Here is a 14791-nt window from a genome sequence, read left to right on the forward strand (position 1 = left end):
CTTCTGCAACATGGGACCAGTACTTATCACACAGAGTTGATGAGAAGACAAATTAGTTCAGTTGAAATAGTTCTTATATGTAGGAAGTGTCATTTAAGTGCTTTACATATATTAACTCATTTAATCGTCACAGTAATCTCATGAAGTAGGTATGATTTTTATCCCCCATTTCACCATTGGGGAAACGGAGGCACAGAGCATTAAGAAGGGTCACACAGCTGACTGGGAGGGGAGTTTGGATTCAAACCCCATCACTTTGGCTCCAGAGCTTGTGTCTGTAACCACTACATTGCGCTGCTTCTCAGCGTAGCCAGTAGTTAAATGGAATAATGTGTACAGGTCATTGTTGGCAATACTGAGCTCATGGTAAATTCTCAGACCAGTTACAGTTGATGCACATATGTTTGATGTATTTCTCAGAAAAGGAAAAACTTGCTGTAAGAATGAGGGTTCCCAGAAAAACAAGTTGTATGAAAATTAACTGTTTCAAGTATAAACCAACTTTTTCGTCCAAAACTTTAGATGTACCACCTCACAAGTAATATAAATGGTTCACTATCTGAATGTCTTTAAGAGAAGTAATCTGAAGGCTCATTTATCCTTTACCCCATCCCTGTATTTCCATGATGTATTTTTCTCTGAAACCTTGAAATGATCTCTCTATTCTTGCTAGATATGACTACAGTAGAGATGTTAAAAAATTGTATTTTCACAAGAGATAACATAAGAACAAATCCAAGACCACTATATATGCAACTGCAAATGAACTGTAGTCACTGTCTCCAAATGAGAAATAAAATGAAATATAGAATGCGCCTCATTGTAGAGGGGGGCTTCATTTGTTAGTTTTTGTTATGTAAATAAGTTGGGGTGGCTACCTGCCTCTCCCACCTGAGGTTACGAATCAATTTTCTTCACAGTAAAAGATTAAAACAGCAGCAGCAACACTTGGCCAACCACAAAAGTTAAAGTCCTCAGCAAGTGCTGACATTCCCCATTGTATGGTTAGCACAGTGTTTAGAGAGGTGGGCTGGGGTTGGGGGGGTGCACATAAGGAGCATGGCACTGAAATTAGAAAAGCGAGATTTAACCCCTGGTCCTATGACTTAATAGCCAATAAAGCACAACTGACAGATAATTAAGGACTGTAGAAGTACTACAAGAGAAATAGAGTTCAACTGTAGCAAAAACTCCTGCTGTGGAGATTTAAAAAAGAAAGTGGCTCTTTTTCATGCCTGAGTAATATTTCATTGTAGAATTATAATTAGTTCTGGTGTTTAACAGAGATTAGCAGAATTTTCGATCTAGGAGATTCTGCAGAAATCATATAGTTTACCATTTTGTTTACAGATGTAGGAAGTATCACAGAGAGGTTAAGAAACTTGCCTAAAGTTACCCAGCTAATTTGTGGTAAAATTGGGCTTCACAGCTAGGCTTAGTATGTCCTTGAACCATACTACCTGCTTAATTTTCTTATTGAAGTGTAGTTGATATACAATATTATATGTCACAGGTGTACAATATAGTGATTCACAATTTTTATAGGTTATACTCCGTTCATAGTTATAAAATATTGGCTGTATTCCCTGTGTTGTACAGTATATCCTTGCCATTTGTGACAACATGGATGGACCTTAAAGGCATTATGCTAAATGAGATAAAAGTCAAACAGAGAAAGATAAATACTGTATAATCTCACTTATATATAGAATCAAAATAATTATAAGCTCATAGATACAGAGAACAGATTGGTAGTTGCTGGAGGTGGACGGGGTCAAAAGTTATGAACTTAAGAGTTATCCAATAATTAAGTCCTGGGGAGGTAATGTACAGCACGATGACTATGGTTAACAATATTGTATTGTATATCTGGAAGATATATGCTAAGAGACTAGATCTTAAAAGTTCTCATCACAAGAAAAAAACTTTGCCACTCTGTGTGGAGATGGATGTTAACTAATCTTATTGTGGTAGTCATTTTGCAGTATATACATATATCAAATCGTTATGTCACACACCTAAAACTAATACAGTGTTCTATGTCAGTTATATCTCAACTCAAAAAAAAAAAAAAAAATGGCTCTTACTAAGATGCCTGAAGGTATGCAGTCCAAGGCTGAGCAACTGGCTCCACTGTGTCTTCGGTACTCCACATTCTGTTCTCTCCTGTCTTCCTCAGTCTTTAAGGTCACAAGATGACTACTGAACCTCCACGCATTGTGTCTGTGATTTGGGCAGGAAGAAGTGGGAAAAGCTACTCTCTCCTCCCTGGGGCTTTATTGGAAAAGGAAAGCTGACCACAGGAGGAGCCAAATTTGTGCCAGATGGCCACCTGTAGCTTTAAGGGACTCTGGGGATTCAGTTTCTTTTCGGCCTCTGTAGGAGAGGAAAGCATAGAAAAAAGGGGATTGTGCTAGACATTGGATGAGCCAAGCTATATAGTATCTACCTTGAAGTATGATCAGCAACATGCCAGGAGCACACAGGAGGAGAGAGAGCCAACTGTCTGGGAAATTCCAGAAGGGCTTCACAGAGAATGTAACAATTGAATGAGAGTTGATAGAGTGGTTAAAGAGAGAGGATAAAGAATTCCTTTGTTCCTTTAGATTTTAAGAGTCCTTATGGGACATTTAATCAGATAAAAGGAAATACACTGTATTCATTCAGACATTCATTTTGTATTTGATTCCTGCCTGCTTTCTTGCTAAAAGTGAATTGAATATGCAAAACCATGGTTGCAGATTTCTTAGATAGTGATTATATTCTAAGATTGTAAAACAGTGTCTAGCAACATACACAGAAGTGTCCACCAAGATATTAAATGTGTAGTATGTGTGTGCATGTATATAAATGTGTGTATGTATATGTGTGTGTATGTATATATATCTCCAAATGATTTTTTTAATTGAGCTGATAAATTTCACATCGAAACAGCTGCTTGGTATACTAACAGTTGATCAGTATTAATTGTAATCATCATCTTCACCACAAAGTCCTTTGTCAAGGTAATGTCACATAACCTCAGTACAAGTTAAACAGTTTCATTCTTAAAATGTTACTAAACCAGTTTTCTTGGCCTGTTTGCACAGATCAAGAACTGGTGGTATAAAGCAGAATTGGGCTATCTGAAATAAGGGGCAGATAAAGATACACTCTTGCTGTTTCATGCCAGTGTATCCTATCTTCCTTAGCTACGTTGTAAACTGTTCTATTCGGGGGCACAGACAGCATGACTTGAGTTGTTTAAACATTCCCCATATTCTACAACTTACTATCAAATAATACCTGATTATCTAAAACTGTAACTTTTGAAAATCAAGAAATTACTTATAAGGCCCTAAAGCTTTTTACTCCCTAGAATGACAGATTGCCTGTCTTGTCTACTTGGGCCACTTAACTTGGCAATAGGATTCTTTTCTTCCTTCAGAAAGCTTTATCACAACCTAAATTATGCTCTAAATATAAGCATATGAGCCTCGTCCTGATTCTAATCAAAACTGAAGGGTCTTCAATGTTGAAATTACTTGAAAATAATTAAATAATTTATACAGTGTGCTAAGGAGCAGCCTGTTCATAGTGGCAGTGTTTTGTTGATCTACTCACAGTAATTTGCCTTCAATGAATAATTATTTTACTTAGTCATTTATTATGTGTGCATAGTCCTTACCTATATCAATTAATTTAATATTTAATTTTTATAATTTAATTTGATTGCCTGTTATTGAAACTCTGTAGGGCCTTGTGAATTCAGAGACTGATAAGTTGGTTACTACTGTCAATATATTTAGTCTAGTAAAATGTAAAACAAGTGCATTGAAGTGTTGTGATTTGCTGTGACAAAGCTTATAGGTAACACAGCAGGGGTCTGAAGGAAGAAGAGGTCAAGTGTGGTCCTGGGAGTCAAGGGGATAGTGTGTTATAAACAAGGATGTCATTACAACTTCAGGTACCATGAATGTAACTTCAAAAAGCAGCTGACACTTGAGTTCAGTCTTAGAAGCTTAGTCTCCAAGAATCTAATAGAGAATTGGAGTACCATTCCAGGCAGAAGCAGCAATGTGAGAAAGGTCACAGGGACAAGAGAGACTGCAACACATTAGGGTGAGGTAAGTTGTTCAGCACGGCTGCAACATAGACTAAAAGAGATTTAGCAAAAATATGACTAGAGACTTCGGTAGTGAGCAGATTACACCTTACGTGTTGTGTTACTTATCTCATTCTCTTCTGTGAGGATGCCAGTAAAGGTTTTTATGTAGGTGAGTAGTATGGTCAGACTTGCATTTTACAAAGATCACCCAAACAGATGTATGGAGTTTGAACTGGAGTATTGTGAGAAGTGAAAGAAGAAACTATTGCATTAGAATTTTCATAAGAAAATCTTGAACTAAGAAAGTAATGGTAGCAAGGATAGGTGGAAAATGTAAAGAACATTATGGCCTCAAGACTTGGTGACTGCATGTGAAGTAAACAAGAAAAACTGCATAGCGTCTCCACAGTTCCTGGATGGTGGTTCTTCATCATGATAGAGAATACTACTGAAAAAGAAACAAGTTTGTGGGAAGATTGTGGATTCACCTTAGGAAAGGTTGAGTTTGAGGTATCTGTGGGACTTAAAGTAGATAAATCTTAGTGGCATGTATGCATTTATGTATGGGCTTAAAGATCGGGGTAGATGTTCAAAATGATGATAAAAGTTGGAAGTTAAGTCATAAAATGGTTGAGATGGTCAGGCAAAAGCATATTAAGCAAGTGCTGAAGCGTGCCGAAGACCAGAGCCATGGAGAATCCCCGCATATAAACAAAGCCAGAAGGAAAGTAAGGGGGAGGGGTGGAGTGGAACAGGAAGGTGCAGGAGGAAGGAGAGGCAGGCTGGACAGACAGAACTTGGAGATGTTGTTATCAGAAGCAGGGCTATAAGTAGTTAGGAATAAGATTGTCATTGCTGTTCAGACACCATAAATCTTGATTGAACTTGTCATTTGGAGGACATTAGTGGCATATTCTGAAGTATTTTCAGGACAGTATAAGTTAAGCTGCACATTGCCTTCCATATCCATTTTTTTTACTCTTCCTTTTATAAAGAAAACCCCAAGTTTTAGCTGGGCCCATGGCAGCCTAGCTAGCCCTTGTATCTCAGTTGGCCTTGTAGTGTATATGGCTTTGTGTAAGTTTGGGCTAATGGGATGCTCACAGATGATGTGGGCCACTTCCAGATCATCACCTAAAAGATGAAGCCGCTTGCTGTGGGCTTTCCCCCTCACATCCAGCAGGCTGGAAGTAGATGTGGAAGTGAGCAAACTTAGATTAGACTGTTTTATGAGAGAGAAATAAATTAACTTAGTTTAAGCCATTGTGTTTTAGCCTCTCTTTGTTACAGCTAACAGTTTAGCCAAACCATAACAAATAGGGTCAAAAGCTGTTATTTGTAAATGAATGAGCAGGACTGGGGAAAACTCAGTGTGGATCTCCTGATTCTGTCATTTGGGAGGGTTGCACAGGGTTGTGATACTGGAACAATAGATGTAAAGCTAATCATAGTCCCCCAGGTCCCACAGTGAACAGTGTTTACCTAGCAGTAATTTAAGCATCATTTATGTATTTTAACTGTAAGAATCTTATCAGTATGCAGGACCAGATGGCTTTACTGATGAGTTCTATCAAACATTTAAAAGAAAAATTAAACTCTTCCCCAAAACAGTACAGATGGGACCACTTCCAAATTCATTTTACAATGCCAGCTTTACCTCTATACCAAAGCCAGACAAGGATGCCACAAAAGAAAATTGCAGGGCTAGATCCCTGATGAACATAAATGAAAAAATCCTCAACAAAATATTAGCAAACCAAATTCAACAATATGTTAAATAAAGCATACTCCATGATCAATTGGGATTTATTTCAGGGGTGCAAGGATGATTCAGCATTTGCAGATCAATCTGTCCGATCTACCACAATAACAAAATGAAAGATGAAAATCACATGGTCACCTCAGTAGATACAGACAAAGCAACCTAAAGAAGAGAGAACAAAGCTAAGAGACATCACACTTCCTGATTTCAAACTATGTTACCGATATGTAGAAATCACAACAGTGTGGTATTGATATACAGACAGGCACATAGATCAACAAACAGAGTAGAGTGCCCAGAAATAAACCCACATATATACTGTCAATTTATCACAAAGCAGCCAAGAGTATACAATAGGGAAAGGTCAGTCTCTTCAGTTAATACTGAGAAAAGTGGACAGAATGAAAAAGAATGCAGCTGGGCACTGTCTTACACCGTACACAATAATCAACTCAGAATGGTTTAAAGACTTTAACATAAGACCTGAAACCATAAAACTCCTAGAAGAAAACATAGATGGTAAGCTCTTTGACATTCATTTTGGCAATGAGTTTTCTAATTTGACACCAAAAGCAAAGGAAACCATCAACAAAATGAAAAGGTAACCTACAGAATGGAAGAAAATATTTGTAATCATAAATCTGATAAGGGGCTAATACCCAAAATATATTAAGAATTCCTGTAACTCAATAGAAAAATAAACTCAGTAGAAAAAAAATCTGATTTTAAAATGGGCAGAGAATCTGAATAGACATTTTTACAAAGAAGACATACAGGCACCAACAGGTACATGAAAATGTTCCTCAACATCCCTAATCATCAGGGAAATACAAATCAAAACTACAACGTCACCTGACACCTACCAGAATGGCTGTTATCAAAAATTTAAGAAATAATGCGTGTTAGCCAGGATGTGGGAAAAAGGATGCTTGCGCACTATTGGTGGGAATGTAAATTGGTGCAGCCTCTGTGGAAAACAGTATGGGGGTTCCTCAGAAAGTTAAAAATAGGACTACCATGTGATCCAGTGGTTCCACTTCTAGGTGTTTATCTGAGGGAAACAAAAATGCTAAATCTATACCTTGTGTTCATTGCAGCATTATTTACAATAGCCAAGACATGAAAACAACCTAAGTATCTATCAAGATGCACAATAGATGCATCGACAAAGAATATGTGTCTCTCTGTGTGTGTGTGTGTGTGTGTGTGTGTGTGTGTGTGTGTGTACACATGCAATGCAATGGAATATTATTTGGCTATAAAAAAAATCCTGCCATTTGCAACAGTGTGGTTGGGTCTTGAGGGCATTATGCTAAGTGAGATAAATCAAACAGAGAAAGACACATACTGTATGATCTCACTTGTATGTGCGCTCTCAAAACTCAGACAACAGAGAACAGATTGGTGGCTGGGGTGAGGGGGCGGTGGGGATTGAGTGAAGGTGATCAAAATGTACAAACTTTCAGTTGCAAGGTAAGTAAGTTTTGGGGATATAATGTACAGTATGGTGACTATAGGGAAAAAATCAATAAACAAAAAACAGTTTTAATAGAACAATATAAAAGTTAATCTTGACATTTAAAATAGAAAAGCTGACAATTTTAAGAGGTAGAGGGGGTGATGGAAGGTGGAGAAAGTATCTTATAGAGGAATGAGATACTGTCAAATTTGATGGAACAGAAAAACACAGGCTTAAATAAATATATCAAATTTATAAAGAACAAACTTATTTTAAGCATAAGAAATGGGGAGGATCTGGGAAAGAAGGTGGTGGTGTGCTGAAGCTGGCAAGCAGGCAGAAGGTAACATCTAAAGTTAATAACTCAAATAGTAGCATGAGTATTTTGTTTAGAGCTGTAGAAATAACCACTAGAACCAATAACAAACAATTGAAAATGGTTTCCTCAAGGAAGGGATGAGGCCAAATATACTTAAGTTCTCCAACAACTGCATCAGGTACCAAAAAATCATTTTCTTTTAATATCTTTATCCACATTGACAAAACTGGTTCACCTTTTTTCGAAGGACTGGTTTGAGTTTATCAAATTTATTCTTAACATTTTCTTCTTTTTGATGTTATAAATGGAATTGTTTCCTTGTTTTCATTTTTGAAATTTGAATATTAAAGTCTTTTATCATTATGAAGTGTCTCTCTATCTCTAGTAATATTTCTTAAAGTTTTTTTGTCTGATACAGAGTCACTATTTTATGAGTACTCACTTATTTTTAAAAGAAATACATGCACATATTTAGAACAAAAGAGTAATCAGAAACACTAAAATGTTAACATTAGTTGTATCTGGCTTATAGAATTATGAGTTTTATGGTGGGGGAGTTGTGTGTATTCTGAGTTCTGTAATTAGTTTGTATTATAATTAGAAAACATATATATATATAAATTTATAAATACTTTTATCAGCTAGATTTGGGGGGTTACAAATAGCAGAATTTGACTCGTAACAGTAGAAAAGGAATTTTCGAAGGTATTGGACTAGTCATAGAATCAACAGGAAAGCTGAGGACCAGGCTCAGAAGAGGCCAGGGCTGTGGCAGCTGGAAGACTGAGACAGCAGAAGCTTCTCAACCATCTCTTCTGGGTGATGACACAGAAGTAAATGAACTCTGGCTTCACGCTCTCTCCAGTCAAGACTCAAAACCCGGAAGTGAATGTCTTGCTTTGACACTTGGCAATGAAAGTACATGGCACCTTGAGTTACGGTCCCACGACTCCACAGAGAGGGGGAAATTATTCCCAATATGAAATTAGGATGCTGTTATCAAAAGAAGGGAAATGAACTCTGGCAGCTAAAGAGGAACAGATGTTCACTATGATAGTTAACTTTGTGTTAATGCAGAATTGCAGTTTACAATGCTAGTCATAAAAACAGTTATCAATGTGAATAAGAAATGTGTTTTGAATATAGTGGTCCCAATTACTGTCACCTAACCTGAGTTAAAATACTTACCACTTTGAAGCTGTCACACAGATTTCTTTCCCACTCTAAGTTTCATATGTTCCATAATGCAATTAAATTCAATTAGAAAATTAGAAAACAGACTTTTTTAGTCATATTGAGGAAGACTTTGTGATAATTTAACACTTCCTAAAATGTCTGTCTTCTCCTTCCTGGTTTACCTGGTCAACTTGTACTTATTGAAACTCAGCTCAGAAAGGCTTCCTTACACCCTCCTACCACATCCCATTCTAGTGTACAGGCCACTCATCACTGCGCGTAGCGCAGGTATTGTCCTCATCCCACTGTGTCACATCGGTTGATTTGTCCCCCACACCAGCCAGACTGGCAGACTCTACCTTGTTTTTCTTTGATTCTCCAACCCTTTACAGAGTATCTATTCATCAAACATTCAGTAAATATTCGTTAAGTAATTGAATGGATTTGCCAGAGAAAAGGGGGTAGGACATTCCATATGGAACCCAGCAAGTAGAAAGGCATGGCACTTGGTCCATTCAGGAATGGTAAGATGTTCCACGGGATTAGAGCATTGAAAGATGAATGGGAGAAGAGACTGGTGAATTTGAGTAGAGTTGGTCTCTACAGGACCATTTATGCCAAATTTAGACAATTATGTAGGCCTAGGAACAGAAGAATGAGTGAGATTTGGCAGTGGGAGGAGGGCAGGACATGAGGTTATTTGATGAATACGTACTGGTTGGGCTGGAGCTGGCAGGGAACCCTCAGACAGTGGGTGGAATGTTGCTGTCTCTGGGAGTTAGAGAGGTTCAGACCTGGTTTGGGAGCTGATTCACTTTCCATGCCCTGAGAACTTTTCTAGATACTGGGGACACAGTAGTGGGAAATATGAACAAGATTTCTACTCCCATTGAATTTTTATTCTAATGAGGGGAGACAAAAACGATAGGCACAAAGATGTGTGTACACACACTCTCAAACCTAAAGTGCCATGTTGCAGGTGAAATGTTCCAGAAAGCACCCTCACGGGAAGCGTGCAGAGCAGGCTAGAGGGGGTTTCCTTAAAGTATAGCAGGGCCCCTCCTTTCCTGGTCCACGTCCCAGTCACGTAGGGCCAAGGTTTTGTAGGTATAATGACCAATGTTGTACATGCTCTCTAGAAATCTGTCTAAAAATAAAAGGTTTGTAAGTTCTGGGTTTTAGAACTATATGTGTAATACTTAGGCACTCTCCAAAAGGTGTTTCAAAGAAGAAAAATAATTTTGCACAGTAATACTTTCTTCTTTAGCAGAAGTGATTTCCCTCCCACCCTCCCTGTTTTATAGTACACATAAGTATATGCTTTTATAAAGCTTTGCTAATTGGGTAAATATATGATAGTATAAATAAAAGCCAGTCATTGCCTATGTTATTGACAAATTGTGATTGTAGTTTACAATTTCTAGTTCCTGAAAAATCATCTGGTATTTTTACAGTCTAATCCATAATCTTGCCACCTGTTTGGGGATTTTCCTTCATTAGAATGGATTCCGGTAGTAAAGCAGTTTTGCCTGTGTCAAATAACGTAGCCTCGCATTCTCCTCTCTCGGTTGTGGGCTCATTTAATGGTAAAGGCCCTTTCCTCTCTTTTCCAGGGTGCTGATAAGACTGTGAAAGGTCCAGATGGACTGACTGCCTTTGAAGCCACTGACAACCAGGCAATCAAAGCCCTTCTTCAGTGATGGACGGATGGGCTAACAGCTCTGGAAGAATGACTCTCCTGTGGCCTCACACTGCTGCCTGTCTGTCTGTCACTCTCTATCTGCCAGCTTCTTCAGCTAAAATACTTTAAGAAGGGTGAGGGGAGAGAGAAATTCATAACAAATCAGACTACCAGAAAAAAAAAACAAACAATGTTTGGGAGGAGAGGAAAAAAAACGAGATCAGGCTTTTACTAGGATTCCTGATCAGGTCAGCCTCTTTTCCATTTCCAGTAAAATACACAGCTTATCCCCAAGGGAGAGCAAGGACAAACTATATCAGTAACATTTGACCTTTTCAGCTCCCTAGCTAATTTTATTAGATTGCGTTGAGGGTCTGATTATACCAAGGCCGACTCTACATATTTGGCAGCCCTACTGTGTGTGCAGTAGTGGCTGCTGTGATGTAACTTAGGGTGCTGAGATAAGCAATTAGCTATAGCCTTCTGCCTTAAGACGCACTCTAGTGGGATCTCCCGGCGTAGTTAAGAGCGCTGCCTGTGGTTGGTGACCAAATCTTCCCTCGGTGACTCAGCTTTATGTGGAAGCTCAGTTAAGACGAGGAGGGGCACACTCCTAAACTGCTGGACGGCTGAACTTTGGATTTCCTCTCCCCCTTCACATGGATTTCATGTATCTTTAGATAAAACTGACTAGTTTTATTTATAAAATCTCAAATTTTAGAAGTCTAAAGGAGAAATCATTCCAGTATGCATTTTTTTTTCTCCTCTAGATTCAGACATTTATATAACATTGAAACACTTGCAAACTCCTGCTGGTAGTAAAAGGGGATTTTAAAATAGAATCATAGCCATAAGCCTGTTAGTATCATATAAAGAGAGAACAGTTGTCTTAGTACCTATGGATTTTCTTCATTTGCTATTTGAATGGATTGGCCTCTGTTACATTTGAAGAATCAAGGAACATTCTTTGAAATGCCTCTCTCAGACCCATCTTGGATGCTGATTACTTATTGCACCAAAGCTATCAATGGGGGGAGATTTACTGTTTGGATAAATTTAACCCCATCCCTTCAAAAATATGCTTGTTACCAGGTTTCCCTGAGTTTGTTGATAGGCTCCTGCTGAACGTATGGCAACCCACCTGCATAATGTATTTTTGTTTCTTTTCTATATTATGCATTGCATATAGTGTGACACCTTCAAATTGTATTCTGTGTTCTTAAAATACAGTGCCCTGAAACAGTGTTCTTATGACCTGCAGAAAAATTTAGACACATTTTTAAATGTTTGTGAGCAGTGCAGCTAATTAAAACATACACCCTTAAATTTGCTGTCTTGCATATAAAACATCAAGATTCCTTTGACTTGCCATCCGTATTAGTTTACTAAAAATATTAGTAATATTAGGGTTTTTCCTTAGCCATGTCATGCAATAATTGAATGTACCTCAAATTTTTAAAAGGGAGGGGAGGATGGGTTAGGGACTTGCATTCAGATTGTGGATAATAAAGAATTAATGATGATTTTTTTAAGGCAATGTAGCATTCTACAGCAGGGTTAAACCAGTATCAAGAATAGTCAGCCTGGCCAGTAACAAGTCTTACTGACCAGTGGCTGATTGGTTGGTTAGTGTGTGGGTTTATTTGTGCGTGTATTTTTCCCCATGAGCCCTTTTTTATCCTGTGGCATTTTCACTTACAGCTAGCCTAGCCCTGTAATTTTCCAGTGTCCAAGAAAACAATCACAAAATGCTGGTTTCAATACTTTGATACATTTGGCTTAATTCTGCTGTCTTAATGCAGCCTACTAGAGTTGGATTAAAAGTCAGTAATCAGTACTTTATAACATCACTGAACTGAACCACGGAGCCATCCTCACTGAAGATGAGGGCACTCTATCAGTCTGTAACTGTCAACGTAGTGACAAGTTGTTTTGTTGTCTTTGTTTTTCACCTCTTGGCATACTGCTCTTTTAAAGGCTTGGATTTTACCCTCTACGCAGTTCCTATCTTTACTTTCCCAGTGTTTTTGTAGTTGGCTACCGCAGAGTGTGCACCGTCCTGTCATTCCCAAACCTCGTCTGCCTTCTACAGTCACCTGGTCTAGAGACCATGCGATTCTCTGTACAGTTTATCCTGATGTTCCTTGTAATGCAGTAGAGGCTACTTTGCCTTCCCTCTTCTTTCTCAGCCATTTTGTAAACCCATAATTATGAGGCGGTTGCTTGAGAAAATAACAGATAAACATAGAATAGACTGACCAAGATGGTTTACAATTTTTTTTAACTAGGTTATTTATGATGTATTTCTGAACCACTTGGCAGAGAAATTCATGACACTTAATGTTCATATTTTGAGTAAAGGAAGCTAAAACCTTGTCTGCTTTTTGGTACTACATGCATTAGTAAAAGGTTAAATAAGTTTTGTTCTCCACTGAAGTAATATTTAACATCTCAGAAAAAATCTTGCATGTTCTGTAGTTTTGTATTAAGTCAGTCATTTCGTATGCACTATATCAAGTGAAGACAGGTGGTTTACCTGTCTGCATTAGTATACTAACCACTTCCCCGTGCAGCGTCAGACTGGGGTTTGTAGACGTACTATTCAGCTACAGCACCCAGGTCGACCCAGTGGTTCTCTGCACAGCTCACCTTCGATACCCAGTGGGGCACGGAGGAGGGGGTCGGTAGGTGCAGTGTGTGGAAGCTGCAAGCAAGTAGGTCCTTCATCCATTGATTTCTTTCCCCCAAATAATGGTTTCCAAATCTGTATGCACCTATTTGATTTTTTTCCCTAAAACTTCAACTGAGCTGCTGTTTTCTTCCATGCAATTTTGTATAATCGATTGTGTATAGAAGAAGCTGGTGAGAGTGCCCTCCTACATAAGCAATTGCAGTGTTTTGCATGCAGAATTTAAAAAATTTAAATTGTCCTGATTCTATTTTGTAAATGGAGAAACAATCATATCTTTCTAAGCAGTAATGGAGGAAGACTAGTGCTTTGTGCATTTTGATATATTTTAGTTCATTTTTCCCATAATGTAATACATTTGACACAATTGGGTTTCTCATATTATCCTAGTTCATGTACATCAGAATGCTAAATAATACTGTGTTTAAGTTTTGTGTTGCAAGAACAAATGGAATAAACTTGAATTGTGCTACAGCCAGTGTGTCAGCATTTTTCTCACTCAGTTACTGTCACCTTCCTTTTTCTAGGCTTCTCTGCAACCATTTCAGTAGTTTGACTCAAATTTTAATTAATCTAAATTTCCCCCTTTGTCCTACTTCTAGAAAAAAGTAAGTGGAAGGAAAATAAGACATAGGAAAGATTTAATTGAAATAAACTATACTATTTATTGGGAAGTTTTGCTTTTTCTATCAGTTTCCTAATACAAATTGTGTGACTGTAATAAATGTTCAGCAGTGACTGGGAGCAAGCTGTCTCAGGATGTGCTAGAGTGTCAGGATCTTAATAGGTGCTAAAGAAAACAGGGTCATGGTGAACCTCTGGTCCTTTCATGTGCTTATTTTTTTTGCTCAAGTTGCCACACATTCCTTGGAGGTTCGTATTATCCAAACTCACTTGACCGCGAGTACTTCTTTTCAGGGGTACCCGAAAAGGGTGTACTTTTTAGGACAAATGTTCTACTTAACATTAAATCACTTTGAACATCAAAAAAACTGAACAAGACTACATATAAATTAGTTTGGTTTCTGTCACGATCTCGTCGACACCTTAAGAATTGCAGATAGTTTACTTATAGAAGTAAAAAGTCCACTAATGGTGGAAAAAAGAAATGTGTACAGATGCTAAAATACATCAAAATCTGTCTTTCAGAACTTTCATGTTGTCAGCAGAAGCATAAAAGGGAGGTAACAGGTGTGGCTATAGGTTGGGAGTGTCCATAGAAAGTTTTTTAAGCAATGAAGTTATCACGAGGATTAAGGTCTATAAAACTGTTTAAATATATTTTAAAGGGAACAGAGCCCTATATATAATCATTGAAGAGCAGACCAGTTATACATCAACAGAAGGAACACCCGGAGGAAAGAGCTGGGAGTTGATACGAAATTCTTTTGTGATTAGAACAGCTATCACAGAACTTCCACACAATACAGTATGTCAGACTGTTAGATTTTTTTCCCCCTCTTTCTGCAAGACTAATGATTCTCAAAATGTCCCTGGACTAGCTACATCACTATGTCCTGGGAACTTGATAGAAGTGCCCAGCCCAGGTCTAATGAAAAACTCAGGTCGGGCCCAGCAATCTGTTTTAACAAGCCCTCCAGATGACTCCAACACACAC

General features: G+C 38.1%; 1 protein-coding gene across 1 annotated transcript in view; it reads left to right on the plus strand.

Moving 5' to 3' along the window:
* The window catches only part of MTPN (myotrophin), a 54843-nt gene extending 41196 nt beyond the window's left edge, over positions 1-13647 (plus strand). The window contains exon 4 of the mRNA XM_010983162.3: positions 10417-13647. Within this exon, the coding sequence (XP_010981464.1) occupies positions 10417-10503 (87 nt within the window). The 3' untranslated portion in view covers positions 10504-13647. The remainder of the gene's footprint in view (positions 1-10416) is intronic.
* Positions 13648-14791: the final 1144 nt, after the last annotated feature.

This window comes from Camelus dromedarius, chromosome 7 (genome assembly GCF_036321535.1).
Source record: "Camelus dromedarius isolate mCamDro1 chromosome 7, mCamDro1.pat, whole genome shotgun sequence".
In the NCBI taxonomy this organism is placed as follows: domain Eukaryota; kingdom Metazoa; phylum Chordata; class Mammalia; order Artiodactyla; family Camelidae; genus Camelus; species Camelus dromedarius.